At 45.0% G+C, this 24262-nt stretch overlaps 1 protein-coding gene across 3 annotated transcripts in view; it reads left to right on the forward strand.

Moving 5' to 3' along the window:
- The window catches only part of TRMT12 (tRNA methyltransferase 12 homolog), a 68793-nt gene that overhangs the window by 26714 nt on the left and 17817 nt on the right, over positions 1-24262 (forward strand). For all 3 annotated transcript variants that reach the window (XM_030209688.1, XM_030209687.1, XM_030209689.1), the window contains 3 exons: positions 2696-2894; positions 4261-4411; positions 10272-10381. In XM_030209688.1, the coding sequence (XP_030065548.1) occupies positions 2696-2894; positions 4261-4411; positions 10272-10381 (460 nt within the window). The remainder of the gene's footprint in view (positions 1-2695; positions 2895-4260; positions 4412-10271; positions 10382-24262) is intronic.

Raw genomic sequence — 24262 nt, forward strand, 5'->3', positions numbered from 1 at the left:
CAATGAAAATAACCCCTCCCTGGACACATACAAGGAATTTTCTCAATATTGGAGGTGCTCAAGCACCCACAGAGTCTGCTCCAATGAACACAGTCTCAAATTGCCTTTCAGTACAGCTGCCCGGGTTTACAAAGACGTTTGAACTTTGAGCTTAATGAATTGAACTGACGGATCAGCATAAACAGTAGTAAGCACTATAATTTGTGCTCAAGAAGGATGCCTGATATAGATCTGGAGGCACCGATTTGAAATGGTTTGAAATATGGAATTGAAGCAGTTGTGGATCTGCTGTTCTACATTAGAATGTGGATGTAAAAGCTAAACGGTGGATCAAATGATGAAGTGATATAGATGTTTATCATATTTATTTATTTTATTTATTTATTGCATTTGTATCCCACATTTTCCCACCTCTGCAGACTCAATGTGGTTTACAATAGATCATGAATAGTGGAGATATATAAGAGATAAACATTTAGTATTATATTAACATGATAATGATGGAGCATGAATTATATAACAAGCAAATAGTAAAAACAATACTATGTATGTGTGAAGGAGTTCATATTTGTTGGTCTTTGTGGTATATCTTGTTAAAGAGATGGGTCTTCAATAGTTTGCGGAAGTTGGTTAGTTCATGGATCGATTTCAGGTTGCGCGGCAGTGCGTTCCAGAATTGTGTGCTCAAGTAGGAGAAGGTTGACGCGTGCATTAGTTTGTATTTTAGCCCTTTGCAGTTGGGGAAATGAAGGTTGAGGAATGTGCGGGACGATGTCTTAGCGTTCCTAGGTGGTAAGTCTATCAGGTCTGACATGTAGGCTGGGGCATCTCCATGAATGATTTTGTGGATCAGGGTGCATATTTTGAACGTAATGCGTTCTTTAAGAGGGAGTCAATGCAGCTTTTCTCGTAGGGGTTTAGCACTCTCATATTTTGTTTTACCGAATATGAGTCTAGCTGCCGTGTTCTGGGCTGTCTGTAGTTTCTTGATTCTTTGTTCTTTGCAGCCAGCGTAGAGTGCATTGCAGTAGTCTAAATGACTGAGTACCATTGATTGTTCCAGACCTCGGAAGACGTTCCTTGGGAAGAAAGGTCTTACTCTTTTTAGTTTCCACATTGAGTTGAACATCTTCTTGGTTGTGTTTTTCGCATGATTCTCAAGTGTTAGATGTCGATCAATGGTGACTCCAAGAATTTTTAGAGTGTCCGAGATTGGAAGATTCAGTGTGGGTGTGTTAATGGTGGTGAAATTGTTCGTGTTATGTTGAGAGGTGAGTATTAGGCAAAAAATATCAAAAGTATTGTGAGCTACGTGTGAATGCGACATGAGAATGTGAGTTTCGAGGTTAGTAGTAATAAATAGGCACGTTAATATAATAAACAAGTTTAAGATATATATGGTGTAAGGAGTACTTTGTGTAAAAGATTAAATAAATTAGGCCAAATAATTTTAAGGTCAGGAAAGCACACAATTGAAGCAGACCAATAGAGTGGTGTCACTGCCTCTTGACAAACAGAGGTATGGATATAGACTGTTGATAGACTAAAACACAAGGTTCTTATTAGTCTGGATCTTATAAACCCTGAGCGTAACACAACCTGTTCATAATGCTGTCTCCTTGCTAGGGATGCAATTTTTGGGTTAGGGCAGTGTACCCAAACCTGGTCCTGGAGGCACCCCAGCAAGTCAAGTTTTCAGGATATCTACAATGAATATTCATGAGAGACATTTGCATGCACTGCCTATTGAGTCAAAAGATGCATATAGTATTTTGGTGGAATGAATTTATTTAAGGCCTTATGATAATATGACACTGACTCCCCTCTAAAATCTCCATGGCCTCCTAATTCTAGAACTAAGAGCTCCAGTGGATTAACTGTAAGTAACCAAACTGATCCCCTCCCTTATAGTCTGTACCTGATGTTGCAGCTCTTTATCAAAGATGAGAAAATTACCCCCTTAAAGGGAGAATCATCTTCAGTTCTTTTCACGAGCCTGTGTTTACCTGCTCTTTTTGAATCTAGTCTCTGCTGGACAGAACTTACAGGGCGGCAATATGCAATGATGAGTAACTCCACTCTGTTGATAAATATTGGCATATATGGCCAGGTTAAGAGAAGACCAGCAGCCTCAGGGAGCCTGCGACCAGTGGCGTTCCTGATGGGGGGGGGGGGGCAGTGGGTGCGGTCTGCCCCAGGTGCAGACCACACCCTGTTCCGGGGCAGAGGGAGCGTGGAACGAAGGAAGGACAGGCGCGCGGCAGCCCCCCCCAGCGGCGTGCACCCGGGGGGGGGGGGGGGAGTGTCCTTTCACTGGGGGGGGGGGTCGTGCTGCATCCGGGGGGGAGGGGGGCGTTGCACATCGGCGATCCGCCCCGGGTGTCAGCCCCCCTAGGAATGCCACTGCCTGCGACCGAGCTTAGTGCTAATCAAATACTCTCTTGATTATTTTCTTCCCCGGAAAAAGAAATCTTATGAAACTGCTGTGACTGGGTGTCCCTATTAACTTTTTAACTTGTTGCCTTATCCAAACAGCCTTTCATGAAATGACATGGTGCACATGGGGATTCTGGCAGAGGTGCTTTTATTCACATCCACACAAATGTGCAACTGTAGGTGCAAATGTGTTAGAAAGTAGGCTCTGAGTTATAGGTGGACCTTCTTGGAGTTTTTCCTTTGTTTGTTTTTTTTTCAGAATCCTGTTCTTTCAAAAAGGGCTCGTGTTCAGTCCCCAGCCCAAAAGCTGCGCTATGAGCTGCATTGCTTAATGGAACGATACGGGATCAGTTGGCAGCGAGAACTGGACAGAGACCTGCCTCACACCTGGCAGCGTCATGGCGACCTTATCGTACTGAATGAAGATTGCTTCAGTGCTCCTGTGTGGAAGGCACTGGGTAAGAGAAAGCTTGGTTGCTGGTCATAGAAGTAAGTGTCACACCGAAAGGCAATTCTGTAACTGGGAAGCCACATTTACATAGTAACATAGTAAATGACGGCAGAAAAAGACCTGCATGGTCCATCCAGTCTGCCCAACAAGACAAACTCATATGTGCTACTTTTTGTGTATACCCTACTTTGATTTGTACCTGTCCTCTTCAGGGCACAGACCATTTAAGTCTGTCCAGCACTATCCCCACCTTCCAGCCACCAGCCCCTCCTCCCACCACTGGCTCTGGCACAGACCGTATAAGTCTGCCCAGCACTATCCTCGCCTCCCACCACCGGCTGGCTCTGCCACCCAATCTCGGCTAAGCTCCTTAGGATCCATTCCTTCTGAATAGGATTCCTTTATGTTTATCCCACGCGTGTTTGAATTCTGTTACCGTTTTCATTTCCACCACCTCCCGCGGGAGGGCATTCCAAGCATCCACTACTCTCTCCGTGAAAAAATACTTCCTGACATTTTTCTTGAGTCTGCCCCCCTTCAATCTCATTTCATGTCCTCTCGTTCTACTGCCTTCGCACCTCCGGAAAAGGTTCGTTTGCGGATTAATACTTTTCAAATATTTGAACGTCTGTATCATATCACCCCTGTTTCTCCTTTCTTCCAGAGTATACATGTTCAGGTCTTCAAGTCTCTCCTCATACATCTTGTAACGCAAATCCCTTACCATTCTTGTAGCAATTCTGTAACTGGGAAGCCACATTTACGCACCCCTTGTGTGCCTAAAGATACAGAATACAGTACAGCCTTGATTATCCGATGTAAATGGGACCGACCCATTATCGGGTAACTGAAAAGTCGGATAATATTGAAAACGCTGGATAAACTCCTCAAACAATGCATAAACAAAGGCATAATGTTCCTGCTTTTCAAAAATTGATATAAAACAAAGATTTTTAATAGAAATAAACTAGATGACGTCACCAGCGTGTCTGCTGGATATGCGAATGGTCAGATTACTGAAGGTTGGATAAGTGAGACTGTACTGTACTAGCATTTGTGCATGTAAGGGCAAGCATGGTGCCTTTTCCATAACATGGGCATGCCTCCCTCTTACACGCGTACCTTACAGTATAAATTAGTACCTGCAGCATTTATGAAACCACAGTTCCATCAATTCAATGGCTTTTGTAACTGTAGGTGTGTAAACGTAAGACGCGCTTATACCAGGTTATATTAGTATTCTATAACGGAATCTGGACACCCAGATGCTGTTAAAAAATACTCTCACCAGATGACATCAGGGTGCCCATTTATAGAATTGCCTCCCTCTCCACCCCCAAATACTGACCAGTGTCCTGACTTCATTTTTTCAGGAACAGAGCTCTGGGACACTGTTGCCTCTACCCTGGGAGTCCAGCGTGTAGCCAAACAGGGACGAGTGTCTGCAGATGGTTTGCGATCCCCGACAGTGACCCTGCTACTAGGAAACAGCAGCTGGGTGGAGCATGTGGACAATGGAATAAGGTTTGTTGTTAGATGTTTCTTCACACTACTGCTAAGTCTATTGCTACCCAGTCTCATTGCATGCTCTGAAACTTCCTGCTGGCAAAAATGCCTAAGCTTTGGATATTATTTAGACTTTTGAGCCTAAGTGGCAGAGAACATGCGTACCTCTAAGCACAACTGCTTACACCAGCACCAGTGTTCCCCCTAAGGTGTAGTACGCATGTGCTAGAAAGGAACAAGGGGCTGTTGGACTATGGACTGAATAGATGGAGGAAGAGAGGGCCAGGAAGATGGTTATTTTTTTCACCTATCTGTCTATTTATTAATTGCAGGGTAGATATTCAGTCCATGGCAGTCAGTGTTTTTTTAAGCTGCTTACAGCCACAGGCTGAAATTACCCTAGATATTCAAAGCCAGTCCATGTCTTGGCTCTGACATTGAATATCTGGTTATGTGTTGTTAACCAGAAGTTAACCGGGCACCAACCAGCATTCAGACCTGTGTCCAGTTAGTTCAGCGGATAAAGTTAGGACAGCCTTTTTGCTGTCCTAACTTTATCTGCTTACTTAGCCAGTTAGTGGACTTAATATCTCTGCTAACCAGTTTAACTTCCGGCTCTGCCCAGACTCCACCCCCAAGCTGCTCCAGCACTAACCAGACAGTGCCTGTGCAGTCATAGGCAATATTTAGCAGCATTAACCATTTAAGAGACGCTGAATATTGCCGGATGGCCAGTTCAGAGGGGTTTAACCTGGCAGGAGCTAAACAGACTAACAGACTCATAAAAATTAAACAGCTCTAACAAAGCCTGCCCTGTAAGCCCATAACTGCACACACTTAAACTGTCACAAAGGCTCAAGAAAATAAATGAGCCTTCAGAAATTTCTTAATTGTCTTAGTAGTTCTGGTCAGTCTTAAATCCACAGGTAACCAGTTCCATTCCCATGGTCTTGCTATGGAAAAGGCTCTAGCGCTTGTCTTGGAAAAATGCATTTCATGGAGTGTTGGGATTATTAATTGTAAAATTCCCTCTGATCTCAAGGCCCTAGCAGGCTGATAAATTCTTAGAATTTGAGATAGAACAGAGCCTCATTCTGTAGGACCTTGGGGAAGCAACATTTTGGCTGCAGCATTTTGAACTACCTGCAATGCTTGACACTGATTCTTTGACTTACCCAAGTACACAGTGTTTCAGTAATCAAGCTTAGTTGATACAATACATTGAACCAGAGCTCGGAAATCAGCAGCACACAACATCAGTTTCAACCTGCTAAGGAGACTGTATAACAGACCTCATCTGGAGTTGCATAGTATCGGCCAAGTCTAGTACAGGGTCGAAGGAAAAGAGAGAGAAAGAGATGCTGGAGAATGGAGGAAGAGAGAATCAGGAAGATATCAAATTGCAGGGGGAAGAAGATGAGAGGGGGAGGTGCTGGACTCCCAGTGGGGAGTGATGTGCTGCTTGTATCCCTGATTGTTTATTGAAGTGTTACAAGACATCTGTAAATATAAAAATGTATTAAATATATAATTGCATTTTCAAATGTGTTCTGTTAGGAATTACCATATTATGTAATAACAAGTATTTGACGTAATTGTTTTTAAGAATGCAGTTAGAGGCTTTCTGTTGGTAATTTGTTAATTTTATTTGTGTGATCTCAAACATTACTTAGTTTGACTTTGTTTTGTGAGCTACTTAGGTCCTATTGGTATTAGCGGCATACAGATACAGTATTTAGAATAGAATAGTAGCGCTCACAGAGAAATGTAACCAAACCTTTTCTGTTCATGACAACCTACTTCACAGAGGGAACAGCTGGATGCAAATGCCCATATCTAGAATTATGCATAGACACACGTAATATAGTAAATGTCAGCAGATGAAGACCTGCAAGGTTCATCCAGTGTGCCCAGCAAGGTGGCAAGATTTGAATATGGCACTCTGCACAGGTTCTACTTCTTCTTGATTAAATAATGATATATTTAATCTCTGTCTCTCCCTGTCAATGGGGCACAAAGTGTAGAAGTCTGCTCGGCAGCAGTCCTACTTCCCAACTACTGGATTTGCCATCGAAGCCCACTTCAGTCTTGATCCTGATCTGGTTTTGCTATTTTCGGAACCCATACCATAGAAGTCTGTCTAGCATTGGTCTTACATCCCAACCTCTGAAGCTGCCATCAAAGCTTACTCCAGTTATGAGGTCATTTAAATGTTGCTTTACTTGGATTCCATTCTTTTTCTATATAGTGTTCCTTTGTGTCTTGAGATAAGCATAGTTTATAAGCATATATATGTGCGCTCTGCCCAAATTCCTAGGACAAAAGAATAGTCATACTGGGTCAGACCAATGGTCTATCTAGCCCAGTATCCTACTTCCAACAGTGGCCAGTCCAGGTCACAAGTACCTGGCAGAAACCCAATGTGAGGGGGTTTATAGAACACTACCTCTCACCCTTAACAAAAGTCCCTCTCTAACTAGCATGGGCCACCTTAAGAGTACTGATCCCACCCCAAGAGGAAGTGATCTGGGAGAGGCAGAGTCCATACCTGGGAGTTTAAAAGACAAGGCCAGGCTAAGGTAGCTCAGGGAAGGAAGAATTGAAGCCCAAGTTTTATGCCTTTATTAAAAGCGTTTAGCTGCTGTGATCTAGCTGAGGTAAGCCATCTTTGTTTTGTTAAGGGAAATGGGACTTGATATTAACTTGCAAGCCTTGCTGAGGTCTGACTGGATCCAAACCTGAGAACTTACAGGCTCTGTTTGGGGCAGTGCGGGGCCGCCCCACCTGCCACAGACTGCTTGTCCTGCTATTCAGAGGGCTACTCAAGACTATTACTAAATTAAAGAAACTGTTGCATCTGAGGTTCCAGGCCTGTAAGGTAACAGGTCCCTGTACTCAGGTGAATTACTTTCACACTTAATACCTTGTCTGGCTGAGTTATTCCAAGGGCCATCACATAATCCTTGCCCGGGGTTTCACATACTACCAATCCCAGGGCAAGTAGTAGCTTCCCCCATATCCGTCTCGATAACAGGCTATGGATGTTTCCTCCAGGAACATGTCCAAAATTTTTTTAATCCCAGATATGACAGTTGTTTCTACATCCTCTGGCAGCAAGTTCCAGAGCTTACCCATTCTTTGAGTGAAAAAAATATTTCCTCCTATTTGTTTTAAAAGTACTTCCATGTAATTTCATTGAGTGTCCCCATGTCTTTGTACTTTTTGAAAGAGTGAAAAATTGATTCACTTTTACCCATTCTACCCTACTCAGTATTTTATAGACCTCAGTCATATCCTGCCTCCGCCATCTCTTTAACCTTTATTTTATTTAGTTTGTTTCAGTTCAAAGTGGCTTACAGTTTACATTTAGGTGAAATTACAGTGGTATTTTACATTTACGATGTAAAGAAATTACAGTGGTTTATATTTATGATATAAAGAGGGCATCAATAGCTTATGTGATTAACTGTAGAATTCATTGAAGAGGTAGGTTTTCAGTTCTTTTCTGAACTGAAGATAGTTAGTGATACTTCTTGTGGCTTTTGGTATTGTGTTCCACCATTTAGAACCCAGGTAGCTAAATCCTGCTATGTAGATGGTTTTGTAAGTTATGTTTCTGCAGTTGGGTAAGTGGAGAAGTAGGTAGCTTCTGGTATCTAGGCTTGTATATCTTAGGGATAGTTCAGTCATATCTTGCATGTATACAGGTGCCATTCCAAATAGTATCTTGAAAATGAGGGTGCTGGCTTTGAAGAGTAGTCTTGCCTTGATTGGCAGCCAGTGTAATGTTTCAAGTAGTGGAGTTGCTCTCTCGTATTTCGACTTTTTGAAAATCAGTCTCGCTGCTGTATTTTGGATGGTTTGCAATTATTTTACTGTGTTTTCCTTACACCCTATGTATGCTGCATTGCAGTAGTCTAGTTGTGATAGTATAGTCAATTGTATCATTTTCCGGAATGATTGGGGAAATAGTCTCTTATCTTTCTCAGTTTCCATAATGTTCTGAAACATTTGATGTTTCTGCTGATATTTGACTGTCCAGTGCTAGATGTTTGTCTAGGATAATTCCCAGTATTTTTAGTTGTGTTTCGATTTGGTATGGTTGATTGTGAAATTTTGGTGAACTGTGGGGTTGTGTGTGCTGGAATGAACCAGGAATTTGGTTTTGTCTCTGTTTAATTTGAGTTTGAAAGTTGTTGCCCAGTTTTCTATGAGCTTTCCTCTTATGGAAGGCGTTCCATCCCCTTTATCATTTTAGTTGCTGTTCTTTGAACCTTTTCTAATTTCGTTATACCTTTTTTTGAGATATGGCAACCAGAATTGAACGCAGTACTCAAGGTGAGGTCGCACCATGAAGCGATACAGAGGTATTATAATAATCTTGGTCTTATTTTGCATCCCTTTCCTAATAATTCGTAGCATCCTGTTTGCTTTTTTGTACACTGGGCAGAAGATTTCAGTGTATGGTCTACAATGACACCTAGATCTTTTTCTTGAGGGCTGACTCCTAAGGTGGACCCTAGCATCAGGAAACTATGATTTGGATTATTCTTCCCAATGTGCATCACTTTGCATTTGTCCACATTAAATTTCATATGCCATTTGGATGCCCAGTCTTCCAGTTTCCTAAGGTCTTCCTGCAATTTTTCACAATCCGCATGTGTTTTGACAACTTTGAATAGTTTTCATCTTCAAATGTAATCACCTCACTCATTGCTCAAAACTGAAGCAAATAATTCATTCAATCACTCTGTTATGGCCTTGTCCTTGCTGAGTGCCCCTTTTGCTCCTTCATGATCTAATGGTCCCACAGATTCCCTCCCAGGCTTCCTGTTTCTGATCTACTGTGAGTTTTTGTCTCTGCGGCAAGTTTTTTTTTAATTATTCTCTTTTATCCTTCTTCATCAATCCTTTGCATCTAGCTTGACAGTGCTTATGTTGCTTCTTATTTTTTTCATTCAGATCCTTTTTCTATTCATTGAAGGATACTCTTTTGACTCTAATACCCTCTTTTACCTTTTAACCATGTTGTCTGCTCTTCTTTCTATCTTTGTTAATACGTGGAATATATCTGGTCTGGGCTTCCACGATGGTATTTTTAAACATCCATGCCTGCTCTAAAGTTCCACGCACATACCCACTGGCAACGTGTGCACCATTGAAGCATGGTGCGTACTTTACTGCTAGTTGATATTATATAAAAGGCTATTTACATGCATAGGTATCCAGTTATGCTCATAAATGACTGTCTAGAATTTGTGCATTCTTACTGCCTAAAGCTAAGCAGCTTCTCATAGACTTACCCCCTCCCCCAGTAGATGATAATGATTTAATGTGAAGTATGCATGCACCTTCTTACTTTGCACCTCTTATTTTGTCTGGCAGCATAGTTAAAAGTACTTATGTACTTAGCAAAGGGAGGGTACAATAGCATGTTTCACGTCAGATGTACTTCTTTTCCTCTGACCTAAACACACACCTGGAAACACCTTTCAACATTTCATGAATACTCTGGGCCAGGCAGAAGAGGGCAGTTTTCAGATAGGACAATTTTGATAGGGAAATAGCTCAGAAAATTGTCTTCAGTGTTCATGTTGCACATTCCTCATTCTTTTGTTTGTCATTTTGTGAATTGCCATATATTGGTATGTTAGTTAGTACAAACCACGGCATGTAATCTTGCAGTAAAGAACTTTGGGGGGGGGGGGGGTTGTAGTTGGGTGGGAATGAAGAAGAACAAACACACTGAACTAGGCTATTTGGTGGAAATGAGAGGCTTGTAGCAGGAAAGAGGTTCTCCTATCACAGTATGTTGAATGAAGAAGCTGTTTTGATAGGTGCTAAGATAATTTGACCAAAGTTATGTTTGCTGTTTTAGATATACATTTGATGTGACCAAGTGCATGTTTTCTTCTGGAAACATCAGAGAGAAGTTACGGGTGGCAGGTTTGTTCTGCAGGGATGAAGTGGTTGTGGACCTCTATGCAGGTAAGAAGGAGAGAAGGCTATGCTCTTCTTTTCTACATTTCTCACTTCACAGCTTTGTGTTCTTTCCCATAGAGGCTCACCCGTAGATGGTGAACAGAAGCAATATGTGATCCAACCTTTAGTTTCCTCAAAATCTGTTGGTGGATTTTACTGGATATGAGTAGTTAGTCTGAGCAGGTCATATTTGAAGCTGAATAGATTCGTAATACTTGCTGTAAATACAAATGATGAGCTGTCTTGTGCAGCATTATATACATGCAGTGTGTTGTCTGTGAAAGGCTCAGAGTGCTCCCGGTGGTCTGTAGGCTGGCACACATCTGTCCAAGGGTTCCAGAGGACTTCACTGTCCCCGGTAGTATATACCCACAGGACTAGATCCAGTAAATGGTGCCCAATTATGGGCCTCAAAAAAAAATCAGCGCTCAGCACTATTCTATAAAGGACGATCCGGAATGAGCATTCTTTATAGAATAGCAAAATTCTGTTCCCAGCTTTGGACGTGAGGACTTACACCAACTGAAACCTGGTGTAAATCCTGGCATGTAAATTAGGTGCAGATCCCCAGTATTAAGCAATATTGTTAATGCCAATAATTGATAGCACCCAATTATTGGTGCTAATTGGCTCGTTAGCCAATTTAGTAGCAAACTTTTGTGCACCATTTATAGAATTGCCCTTACAGTGTGCAATCATTTGCTCTTCAGTGAAGGCATGGAGAAGGTAATCCGCACAAAGTGGCACACTAGGTGAGCCACACTGATCTTTATCTTCCATCATAACATGAGGAGGTACCTGGCAAAGCTTGAAGAATGGTCCAGAATTTGGCAGCTAAGATTTAACACTAAAAAATGCAGGGTCATGCATTTGGGCTGCAAAAGTCTGAGGGAGCAGTACAGTTTAGGGGATAAAGAAATTTTGTGCCCGAAAGAGGAGCGGGACTTGGGTGTGATCCTATGTGATGATCTTAAGGTGGCCAAATAGGTAGAAACCAGAAGGATGCTTGGGTGCATAGGAAGAGGAATGCAACACACAGCAAGTCCAGAAGTAATCTCAATATAAATATCTTTATTAAAATAACACCCGATGTGGTCCACGTTTCGCCCACTCATGGGCTGCCTCATTCTAAAAGCAGTAATCTTAAAACATAATACAAAATATAGCAACATGCGTATAAAATATATGGGATCCAGGGCAGTGTATGTGCACTATCCATAAAATAAATTACATTTATTAAAAAATGTATCATGTATGGTAAGTGATACACACATACTTGTGAGCAGGTCTGTGCGATACATACAAAATGAAAATATATATATTTTTTAAATAGTAAACTTGTTCATGTGGGATTCAGTGTGATCTACCATCAACTAACTCCTATAGAGAAACAGCCATCTATCCATCTATGGTGCATCTTGTGTGAACCTAAGTGTACAAATTGTAGTGCAAAACTACAGGCAGCAGGATCTATAGGCACTTAACCATTACATACCAATGCTGGAAGTACTAGAGAGCTCACAATCCCAAATATCTCCCTAGGTAATCAGACGTCTATGATGCAACTTATGTAAAAAGTGTGGTACAAAACTACAGATGCTTACCACAATTTTTACATAAGATGCACCATAGATGTCTGATTTTTTTTAGATGAGATAGTTGATGGTAGATTATACTGAATCCCACATGCACAAGTATAATATTAGTATTACTGTTAACAGATTTGTATTAGGTTTTCTCCGAGGACAAGCAGGCTGCTTGTTCTCACTGATGGGTGACGTCCACGGCAGCCCCTCCAATCGGAAACTTCACTAGCAAAGTCCTTTGCTAGCCCTCGCGCGCCCGCGCGCACCGCGCATGCGCGGCCGTCTTCCCGCCCGAAACCGGCTCGAGCCGGCCAGTCTTCTTTTGTCCGCACTCGGTACGGTCGTGTTTTCGCCGTGTCGAGCCCCGGAAAGTCGACCTCGCGCGTCCAATTTGTTTGAACGTGTTTTTTTCCTTCGGGAAAGCTTTGTCCTTGTCGGGAAGTGCTCCGCAAACCCCCCGCCGGGTTTCGTGTAAATCCTCCCCGTACTTCCAGCTTTTTTGCCCCGGTAAGTTTTCTTTCGTCGTCGGGGTAGGCCTTTTTTCGGCCTCGGTCGAGATTTTTTCTCCCTCTAAATTTGGTGCTTCGAATTTCGCCATTTCGGCTTTTGATTTCGCCGGCGTGATTTTTCCGCCCATGACATCGAAGCCTTCCAGCGGCTTCAAGAAGTGCACCCAGTGCGCCCGGGTTATCTCGCTCACTGATCGACACTCGTCGTGTCTTCAGTGTCTGGGGGCCGAGCACCGCCCTCAGAACTGCAGTCTGTGTTCCCTGCTTCAAAGGCGGACTCAGGTAGCGAGACTAGCCCAGTGGAACGTGTTGTTCTCGGGCTCTTCGTCGGCATCGGCACCGGGATCTTCGAGTGCATCGACGTCGTCAGCGTCCAGACCATCTTTCTCGGCCGCCCCTGCATCGAGTGCATCGAGGCATCGGGCCTCTGCATCGGCGCCGAGACATCGGATAGCTGCATCGACGTCGGTGGTACCAGGACCTCGTCTGCTGATGTCGTCGGACGGTGGTGCATCGGGTGGAGTGCAGGTGAGGGCTGTCCATTCCCCTGCTGGTGGCGGTGAGCCCTCGGGTGGGTCTCCGCCTACCCTGAGGGCTCCTGCGGTACAGCCCCCCCGAGATCGACCTTCTTCAGTCTCGGCCCCGAGGAAGCGACGGGTGGATTCGACGTCCTCCTCGTCGGTGCCGGGGAGCTCCGGTGACATGCTTCGGAAGAAATCGAAGAAGCATCGACACCGGTCTCCTCCCCGTGTCGGCACCGAGAGCTCTGGGTCGCCGAGGGATTCGGCACCCAGCAGGCATCGGCACCGAGAGGACCGCTCACCCTCTGTTCAGGAGGTGTCGATGCGCTCCGCTCTGGACAGCCCGGAACAGCCTCCACGCCCGGAACAGGTACTGACGTCGACGCCTGCATCGACCTCTCAGCCTTTCTCTACAGCCGCTCTAAACGAGAGCCTCCGGGCCGTTCTCCCAGAGATTCTGGGAGAGCTGTTGCGCCCTACCCCTCCGGTACCGGCGGTGCTTGCGCCACCGGTACCGTCGAGCGTGGCGCCGGCTGGCCCATCGCCCAGGTTGAGGTCCCCGACGTCGGTACCGCGTGCGGTACCGACCGCGGCCACCTCCCAGGAAGGCTCCCCGACTACGTCGGCGGAGGGAGCTTCGCCGATGCGGGCGAGGGAGTCTACCTCTCGACGCCCCCATCGTGGACAGGGTTCCACGGAGTCGAGCAGGGCGAGGTTGCAGACACAGGTCCGTGAACTTGTGTCTGACACCGAGGGTGAGGCCTCGTGGGAGGAAGAGGAAGATCCCAGATATTTCTCTGACGAGGAGTCTGGGGGTCTTCCGTCTGATCCCACTCCCTCTCCTGAGAGACAGCTTTCTCCTCCCGAGAGTCTGTCTTTTGCCTCCTTTGTCCGGGAGATGTCTACGGCCATCCCCTTCCCGGTGGTTGTGGAGGACGAGCCCAGGGCTGAAATGTTTGAGCTCCTGGACTATCCTTCTCCACCTAAGGAAGCGTCCACTGTTCCCTTGCACCATGTCCTGAAGAAGACATTGCTTGCGAACTGGACCAAACCATTAACTAATCCCCACATTCCCAAGAAGATCGAGTCCCAGTACCGGATCCATGGGGACCCAGAGCTGATGCGCACTCAGTTGCCTCATGACTCTGGAGTTGTGGATTTGGCCCTAAAGAAGGCTAAGAGTTCTAGGGAACATGCTTCGGCGCCCCCGGGCAAGGACGCTAGAACCTTAGACTCCTTTGGGAGGAAGGCCTACCATTCCTCTATGCTCGTGTCCAAGAGAGTCCAGCAGCGGATTACGGACTTGCCTTGCCGGGCGGATAACATTTTTGGCGAAAAAGTCGAGCAGGTGGTAGAGTCTCTCCACCAGCGGGACACCGCATTCGACAAGTTCGCCCGCCGGCAGCCTTCAGCTTCTACCTCTACAGGTAGACGATTTTTCGGGGGAAGGAAGACTGTTCCCTATACTTCTGGCAAGCGTAGGTACAATCCTCCTTCCCGACAGCCTGCGGCCCAGGCTAAGCCCCAGCGCGCTCGCTCTCGTCAGCAGCGTGCGAATCAGCAAGGCCCCGCGGCTCCCCAGCAAAAGCAAGGGGCGAGCTTTTGACTGGCTCCAGCAGAGCATAGCCGACATCCAAGTGTCAGTGCCGGGCGACCTGCCTGTCGGAGGGAGGTTGAAAGCTTTTCACCAAAGGTGGCCTCTTATAACCTCCGATCAGTGGGTTCTCCAAATAGTCCGGCAAGGATACACCCTCAATTTGGCCTCTCAACCTCCAAATTGTCCACCGGGAGCTCAGTCCTACAGCTTCCAGCACAAGCAGGTACTTGCAGAGGAACTCTCCGCCCTTCTCAGCGCCAATGCGGTCGAGCCCGTGCCATCCGGGCAAGAAGGGCTGGGGTTCTATTCCAGGTACTTCCTTGTGGAAAAGAAAACAGGGGGGATGCGTCCCATCCTAGACCTAAGGGCCCTGAACAAATATCTCGTAAAAGAAAAGTTCAGGATGCTTTCCCTGGGCACCCTTCTCCCCATGATTCAGCAAAACGATTGGCTATGCTCTCTGGACTTGAAGGATGCCTACACACACATCCCGATACTGCCAGCTCACAGACAGTATCTGCGATTTCAGCTGGGCGCACGCCACTTCCAGTACTGTGTGCTACCCTTTGGGCTCGCCTCTGCGCCCAGGGTGTTCACAAAGTGCCTAGCTGTGGTAGCAGCGGCGCTTCGCAGGCTGGGGGTGCACGTGTTCCCATATCTCGACGATTGGCTGGTGAAGAACACATCCGAGGCAGGAGCCCTGCAGTCCATGCAGATGACTATTCGCCTCCTGGAGCTACTGGGGTTTGTGATAAATTACCCAAAGTCCCATCTTCTCCCAGTGCAGAAACTCGAATTCATCGGAGCCCTGCTGGATTCTCGGACGGCTCGCGCCTATCTCCCAGAGGCGAGGGCCAACAACTTGTTGTCCCTCGTCTCGCGGGTGCGAGCGTCCCAGCAGATCACAGCTCGGCAGATGTTGAGATTGCTGGGCCACATGGCTTCCACAGTTCATGTGACTCCCATGGCCCGCCTTCACATGAGATCTGCTCAATGGACCCTAGCCTCCCAGTGGTATCAGGCCGCCGGGGGTCTAGAAGACGTGATCCACCTGTCCACGAGATTTCTCGAATCCCTGTATTGGTGGACGATTTGCTCCAATTTGACTCTGGGACGTCCCTTCCAAATTCCTCAGCCTCAAAAAGTGCTGACCACGGATGCGTCTCTCCTGGGATGGGGAGCTCATGTCGATGGGCTTCACACCCAAGGAAGGTGGTCCCTCCAAGAAAGCGATCTACAGATCAATCTTCTGGAGTTGCGAGCGATCTGGAACGCTCTGAAGGCTTTCAGAGATCGGCTGTCCCACCAAATTATCCAAATTCAGACAGACAATCAGGTTGCCATGTACTATGTCAACAAGCAGGGGGGCACCGGATCTCGCCCCCTGTGTCAGGAAGCCGTCAGCATGTGGCTTTGGGCTCGCCGTCAAGGCATGGTGCTCCAAGCCACATATCTGGCAGGCGTAAACAACAGTCTGGCCGACAGGTTGAGCAGGATTATGCAACCTCACGAGTGGTCGCTCAATTCCCGTGTGGTGCGACAGATCTTCCAGGCGTGGGGCACCCCCCTGGTGGATCTCTTCGCATCTCAGGTGAACCACAAGGTCCCTCAGTTCTGTTCCAGGCTTCAGGCCCACGGCAGACTGGCGTCGGATGCCTTCCTCCTGGATTGGGGGGAAGGTCTGCTGTATGCTTATCCTCCCATTCCTCTGGTGGGGAAGACTTTGTTGAAACTCAAGCAAGACCGAGGCACCATGATTCTGATTGCTCCCTTTTGGCCGCGTCAGATCTGGTTCCCTCTTCTTCTGGAGTTATCCTCCGAAGAACCGTGGAGATTGGAGTGTTTTCCGACCCTCATCACGCAGGACGAAGGGGCTCTTCTGCATCCCAACCTCCAGTCCCTGGCTCTCACGGCCTGGATGTTGAGGGCGTAGACTTTGCCTCTTTGGGTCTGCCAGAGGGTGTCTCCCGCATCTTGCTTGCTTCCAGGAAAGACTCCACTAAGAGAAGTTACTTCTTTCATTGGAGGAGGTTTGCCGTCTGGTGTGACAGCAAGGCCCTAGATCCTCGCTCTTGTCCTACACAGACCCTGCTTGAATACCTTCTCCACTTGTCTGAGTCTGGTCTGAAGACCAACTCCGTAAGGGTTCACCTTAGTGCAATCAGTGCATACCATTACCAAGTGGAAGGTAAGCCGATCTCAGGACAGCCTTTAGTTGTTCGCTTCATGAGAGGTTTGCTTTTGTCAAAGCCCCCTGTCAAGCCTCCTACAGTGTCATGGGATCTCAATGTCGTTCTCACCCAGCTGATGAAACCTCCTTTCGAGCCACTGAATTCCTGCCATCCGAAGTACTTGACCTGGAAGGTCATTTTCTTGGTGGCAGTTACCTCGGCTCGTAGAGTCAGTGAGCTTCAGGCCCTGGTAGCCCAGGCCCCTTACACCAAATTTCATCACAACAGAGTAGTCCTCCGCACTCACCCTAAGTTTCTGCCAAAGGTTGTGTCGGAGTTCCATCTGAACCAGTCAATTGTCTTGCCAACATTCTTTCCCCGTCCTCATTCCTGCCCTGCTGAACGTCAGCTGCACACATTGGACTGCAAGAGAGCATTGGCCTTCTATCTGGAGCGGACACAGCCCCACAGACAGTCCGCCCAATTGTTTGTTTCTTTTGATCCCAACAAGAGGGGAGTGGCTGTAGGGAAACGCACCATATCCAATTGGCTAGCAGATTGCATTTCCTTCACTTACGCCCAGGCTGGGCTGGCTCTTGAGGGTCATGTCACGGCTCATAATGTTAGAGCCATGGCAGCGTCGGTAGCCCACTTGAAGTCAGCCACCATGGAGGAAATTTGCAAAGCTGCGACGTGGTCATCTGTCCACACATTCACATCTCATTACTGCCTGCAGCAGGATACCCGACGTGACAGTCGGTTCGGGCAGTCAGTTCTTCAGAACCTGTTTGGGCTTTAGGATCCAACTCCACCCCCCGAGGGCCCTGTTTGTTCTGTTCCAGGCTACACTCTCAGTTAGTTGGTAAATTTTTTAGGTCAATCTCAGTTATGTCCTCGCCGTTGCGAGGCCCAATTGACCAATGTTGTTGTTTTGAGTGAGCCTGGGGGCTAGGGATACCCCATCAGTGAGAACAAGCAGCCTGCTTGTCCTCGGAGAAAGCGAATGCTACATACCTGTAGAAGGTATTCTCCGAGGACAGCAGGCTGATTGTTCTCACAAACCCGCCCGCCTCCCCTTTGGAGTTGTGTCTTCCCTTGAAGTGTATTGTCTTGCTACATACTGGACTGGCCGGCTCGAGCCGGTTTCGGGCGGGAAGACGGCCGCGCATGCGCGGTGCGCGCGGGCGCGCGAGGGCTAGCAAAGGACTTTGCTAGTGAAGTTTCCGATTGGAGGGGCTGCCGTGGACGTCACCCATCAGTGAGAACAATCAGCCTGCTGTCCTCGGAGAATACCTTCTACAGGTATGTAGCATTCGCTTTCTAGCTCTGCTGAGTATTTCCTCATAATCGATTTGGGATTGTGCATTGGTATGTAATGATTAAGTGCCTATAGACACTGCTGCCTGTAGTTTTACACTACAATGTGTACACTTAAGAGGCATATTTTCAAAGCACTTAGACTTACAAAGTTACATAGAGGCATATTTTCAAAGCACTTTGGGAGGCTAAGTTCCATAGGTTTCTATGGAACTTTGGGAGGCTAAGTGCTTTGAAAATGAGCCTGATAGTAATCTGTGGAACTTTGAAGTCTAAGTTCTTTGAAAGTGAGCTCCTTGGGTTCACACAAGATGCACCATAAATGGCTATTTCTCCATAGGAGTTAGTTGTTGGCAGGTCACACTGAATCCCAAATGAACGAGTTTACTATTTAAAAAAAAAAAACTTTCATTTTGTATGTATCACACAGAACTGCTCGCACATTTATGTACATTCACTTTCTCTGAGCACAAGCAGGCTGCTTGTTCTCACAAGTGGGTCGACGTCCGCGGCGGCCCAGGAATCGGGAAAAACTTTGCAAGCAAAATAATAGTCTTTCCAGAGAGATCCGTTACGCGAACGAGTTCCCGCCCACTGCGCGAGCGTGCCTCTTTAGTTCTTTTCTCTCCATGGTGAGGTGCGTTTTGTTTTCGTGTCACTCCTCTCTCAGGCCCAGGAAGAACTTTTCTGGGAGGGAAAGGGAAATGGGACTTGATATACTGCCTTTCTGTGGTATTTTGCAACTACATTCAAAGCGGTTTACATATATACATGTACTTATTTTGTACCTGGGGCAATGGAGGGTTAAGTGACTTGCCCACAGTCACAAGGAGCTGCAGTGGGAATCGAACCCAGTTCCCCAGGATCAAAGTCCACTGCACTAACCACTAGGCTACTCCTCCACGATTCTCACCTCTTTAATTCTTTTGTTTTTTTCTTTTAAATATATATTTTTAAAAAAAACTAGTTTCAAGTAGTTTTTCCAGTACTTCTTTTACTTTTTTCCACATTAAAGTTTCCTTTCTTTTTCGATGCGGCCGGCCTTTGAGCCGCGCGGTCGGGTTTTTCCCCTTTTTGTGCTTTTTTTTTGGCACAATCGCATCGTTTGATTTCGCCGAAGCCGGTTTTTCTTCCATGTGTTTTAATTTCCCCCTCTTGGACCTCTTTCTGACTCCAGATCACACGGGGGACTAAAGATACCTATTTCACATAACAGGCTCTGTCTGATTTCTCCCACCTTCATTGTCACCCAATCACAAGGAGGTCTGTTCTGGGTTTGCATTAGGGGCTGTAATCGAATTCTAATTCCCATAACTACTGCTTTCAGTCTTCCTGGAGCTAGGTATACTCTGAGCCATTTATGTTCCCAGATAATGCCTAATAAAAATCTGTCTAAGTTTCTCCAGAAACTGAGTGTATGTGATGTGCCTTGTAAGCTAAATGTAAGGTAAAGAGAAGATAGAATAAAGACAGAGATAGGTTTAAATAGATAGATACATTTTATTTCTTACCCAAAGACAAGTCTTCAAGTTGGTACGAATACAGACATCAGACTTTAATCAGGTACAATCAGCAGACAGATTCTGGGTACAACCGGACAGAGCCCTGCCGTCTGACAGAAGCGTTGGGGAAAAATTCCAAAGCTATGGCAATTTGTCCCCTCTTTTATACACAAATCTCTCCATAGAAGTCTATGGTGAGATACCTAGCTCTCAATTTCTGAGATGATACTTTCCCACACAGTCTTATCAGCATGTTTTGGGCAGCGTTGAGATAACAGTTCCACATCTGTCTGTGTCGCAATACTTTTCACACCATCTTAAGAACTCTGTATAACCTCTGTAGCCTTCTATACAAAACTAATAGACTCCATTTTGTTCATCTGATTTAAAGTGACAGTTGTACCAGTTTGTGTCAGGACTCATTGTTCAGACCTGCTTTTTGCAGATTCTCAAATATTAAATCACTTTCTTGTTGTTTGGCCCAGTCAGTACTTTTTCAGTTGTTTTAGCTATTTAAGGTATGTAAATTGACCCACCACTATTCCAGTGGATGGATCCCAAGCGGGGACACATATTAACTTACAGGAAAAGCAAGTCCTTGCGCAGCCAGTCATAGATTTTTAAACCTAGCTGGTATTTTTACAGCCTGAGTCCTAAAATCTGGCCTTCCACCCTTCCGGTGGATCCAGTGAGGGTCTCTTGCTGCAGTATAATTATACATTCCCCACTTGTCACCCCCTCTGGAGAGGGGTGACACAAAACTCGTCAAGCGTGTCATCATCTATTCCAGAAGGTGGCAAGCTATTAAACGAGAGGGGGAGTTTTGCTCTTATGGGTTGCTAGCAGATATTATGCCAGACAGAAAACTTCATTTTTAGGTGGTATATTTCTGGGCATATGGAATTCCCTTTATATTACCCAACCCCTTGGGCCTTAATCTTGATGTTACCCCTCTTGAGGTGTACTCAAACCTGTAGTGAGAGAGGTTTTATGAATGGGACAAAACCATGAGTTCATCTACAAAATCTCATGAAGTATAGGTATACGGGTAATAGCAATTTCAGGTGGATCATACTAATAAATACTTTCAGGTCTTGTTATGACTTAGTACATGGGGAGATAATCTAATGTATCTATCTCAGTAGTCTTGAGAAGGAACAGTGGTTTCGATTAAGCATTGTTATGGGCTCAACAAATATATGGCTAGTATTCAGATTGTAGGCTGTTTAAGGTTTGTAGGTATTCAGAATCCTTAAATAGGTCGGGATTCCTGGACCTTACTAGTACTCATCATTGGCATCCAACCATGAGCACTAATAAGTGGATAGTAAGCAAGAGGTTGTCAATCCTAGAAAAATTCATATCACCAGAGGTCATGCATGGATCTTGACATATGCATAATGACCTGGAAGTATGGGAAGCAATTTATATATCCATTACCCCACTTGGAGCTTAGTCAAACCTACAGAAAGACATGCAACGTAAGTAAGCTTACACCAGAGTTAAACAATTGCATAGCTGGTTGATACTAACAGAGTTTACATCTACATTATGATATCTTAGCCCGTACTAGGGTTTGATGTTACCCTTGTATCTGAGCAAGATCAACTTTAATTTTAAATTACCTAAACAGAAATAACAGGGAAACTCTTAGAAAAACAATTAGAACAATAAAGGAAATAATAGGAAAATAAAATAAAACCTTTTCAATATCTAGACAGGATTGCTGCTAAACTGAAAATAAAACAAAATATGAATCTATAATGTCCATAAACAGCAACAGTAATTCTCAAATTAAGTATCAGTTCTAAATTCTCTTTCATCGATCATGGTTGAGGCGGTGGAAGCGCTGAAGAATCTGGACGGAGATCTGGAAGATCTAACAGGGCAGGGTTTTCAGGCTGGCCTGTTGAAGGAAGTGGACGGTCTTGAGATGGTTAGGCTGGTAACATCTGGTTCTGCGGCTGAGTAAACACGTATATCTTTCACATGTGGTCCAGTAGTTTGCAAGGTGTAAAGATTATTGCCACAACCTTGGGGGATCTAACATCATGTGGACCTGGATAGATCTTGAAGACGTACTTATGGTGTACAAATTGGGATCTTTCCATGTCTTTATTCTACCATCAACTTAAAATTAAAATTGGAATTGGGATTTGGAATTGGGATTTGGAATTGGGATTTGCATAATATATCCCCACTTCTGGCTTGCATAATGTGCGAGACAGATTGGTAATTTTCAGAAAGACATGATCAAATAACAATGGTAAAGTATATGGAACAAAAGAGAAAAACAATTAAAATTTAGAGATGATGGTAAATGTTCAATTATTGATGTATGGAGGGCAATGCGTCGCCATTTATCGCCAATAGATATGGAATCTTCACCTACGATGACTACCATTCACCAAGGGTTGAGCCCTCAGCTGTAGGAGGCCAGCAGGACTTATAAGTTAGATGATTCAAAAAGAAAGGTAGAGGCCAAATTTTCTTGCAACTTCAATAAGTGGAGAGCCTGTCTCTTTTATTCATGGACCAATTGATGCATCTGTTGAAACTCACGCTCAATAATGTTTCGTTTCTGAAAGCAGGTAATGTTGGGGTTTGTGCATCTGTCTTTTAATTTAGCGATTCTTTGCTGTAACATAACCTTCAGATCGGATACATTATCGGGTAGCTGTTCTTTGCTAGCAGTCGTCTCCTCGGTGAGGGACGTCAACGGGATTCCTGTATCCATCTGGGGAAAGGCAAAACTTGAACAGACCAGTAGTGCAATTTATGTGGTTAAGTTATTGAAAGAAGTCAGAATGTTAGGAGGTGGATCGTGGGTATAAAATAGGGGCCAGGAAGGAGGGATGGTAAGAAACAAAGCATCGAGAATGAAAAATTAAGTAAATTGAAAAAAAATTAAAATATTTAAAAAAAGCACCCTGAAGGGTGTAAGATAAAAATAGGCTTAAAAACAAATAATAATAAAACAAAATATGATACATCTGAATTGCAACAAGGCATATTCAGATGGTAATGCAAGAACAAGGTTCCTCAAAAAAGAGAAATGGAAGAAAAAACATTAAAAAGTGTAGCTACTTGATTGACCTTCACATAGAGTTTAAGTAATCCTTTTCAATCAGTCAAAGCTACCACGTGGTAAGAGTTAGGTGAAGCAAGGTGTTAGTTAAACACACAAACAATCTACATCAGTTTTTCTCACAAATACTCACAGTGAAAGACAGAGAGACAAAATGAGCAATAGAAAGGAGTGGAGTGCATAATTTTCCTTTTTCATGTCTGAAAGCCTCACCAATTCCCAGTTCAAGAATACTACAAAATCTATGAGCAGCGCAAAATGATCCCCCAAATGGCCAGTTCAAGGGAACATTTCTCGCATTCATTCCATATAACAGATAATGGTTATTAAATATTTCTTCTTTCTTAGACAAGGAAATAATGAAAAGCTTTCAGATGTCACACATATCATAGAGAGATTTCAAAAATGAAGGCTTTATATTCATGAAAAAACTAAAGAAGTGAATGTCACATCAATTTAAACAGCATAACAGTTAAAGCAGAATACATTTTAAAAATGTGCAATACACAGCTTTTATTAAAAAGGGATCCCGTATAAAGTAAAATGGCATAAATAAGTCAGTTCAGGTATACATATAAAAACATAAAATGAACATCCTCTGGGGATTACTCATCCCTGCAGTTGATAAGAACTCCCCAGGGAAGGTATGCAGAGAAATAAATAAATAACTTGCTGACTCAGTTAGGTCATTTGTAGGGTACCATAAATATACACTTGAAATTAAACCAGTAGAAATATAAAATAAAAACATGTCATCTGTAATAGAAATAGAAACATCACACCAATACATATACAGAGAAATGGTTTTCAGGCTACTAAATGAGGAGCTGAGTAGTATAAGTAACTGAGAGCAACAAAATCAAATCGGGTTCGGGGTAACGCCTAGTCATTATGGGGTGGGTAATATTGATCCCTAGATCAGTGGTCACTGCGGACGGCGTTGATCCGGGTTCCACAAAGGGAATGACCGGCGATCCGGAATTGGCGGAATTGATTTCTAGGTCTGTTCCGTGGTGGTTGTGGACATTTACGTGCGTAATGTCCATATTGGTAACAGCGATAACATTGGACATCTGGATAGCGATCAGGACTAGGGCCAGAATGGTAGTCCGTAGGTAGTCTATTAGTGTCGGGTGGGCTTTTTTTAGGTTGAGACCGGCGGCCACAATTATCAGGGTAATCATTCCTACAGTCCTGGTGATGTGGGTTATCTAGCGAGGGGAGGTCACTCGGTCGCCTGCGGTCTCTCTGTGGCTGTCGTATCCGGGAGACACGTAGCGATGGGGAGTCTGAAGGAGATTGACGGTATTGACTATGAGGAAAGTGCCAGCACGGACATTCCATGGCGTAATGTCCTAATTGGAAACAACGGTTGCACTGTACTTCAGTTCGATGGCTGGGAGTAGGCTGAGAGCGATAGTCCCGGCACTGATTGTTAGCTCTAGGAGTATTGGAGTTATGTGGAATGAGTGAATCGGCCCTTGCAGGGGGCCGTCTACTAGGCTGCGGATTAAGATTGCCCTCATCAGGTATCAATAACGATGTCAGATCTACAGTGTCTGGGATCACATAATCTGTGATAGTCGATACCCATCT

Source organism: Microcaecilia unicolor, chromosome 7, assembly GCF_901765095.1.
Source record: "Microcaecilia unicolor chromosome 7, aMicUni1.1, whole genome shotgun sequence".
NCBI classification, from domain to species: Eukaryota; Metazoa; Chordata; class Amphibia; order Gymnophiona; family Siphonopidae; genus Microcaecilia; species Microcaecilia unicolor.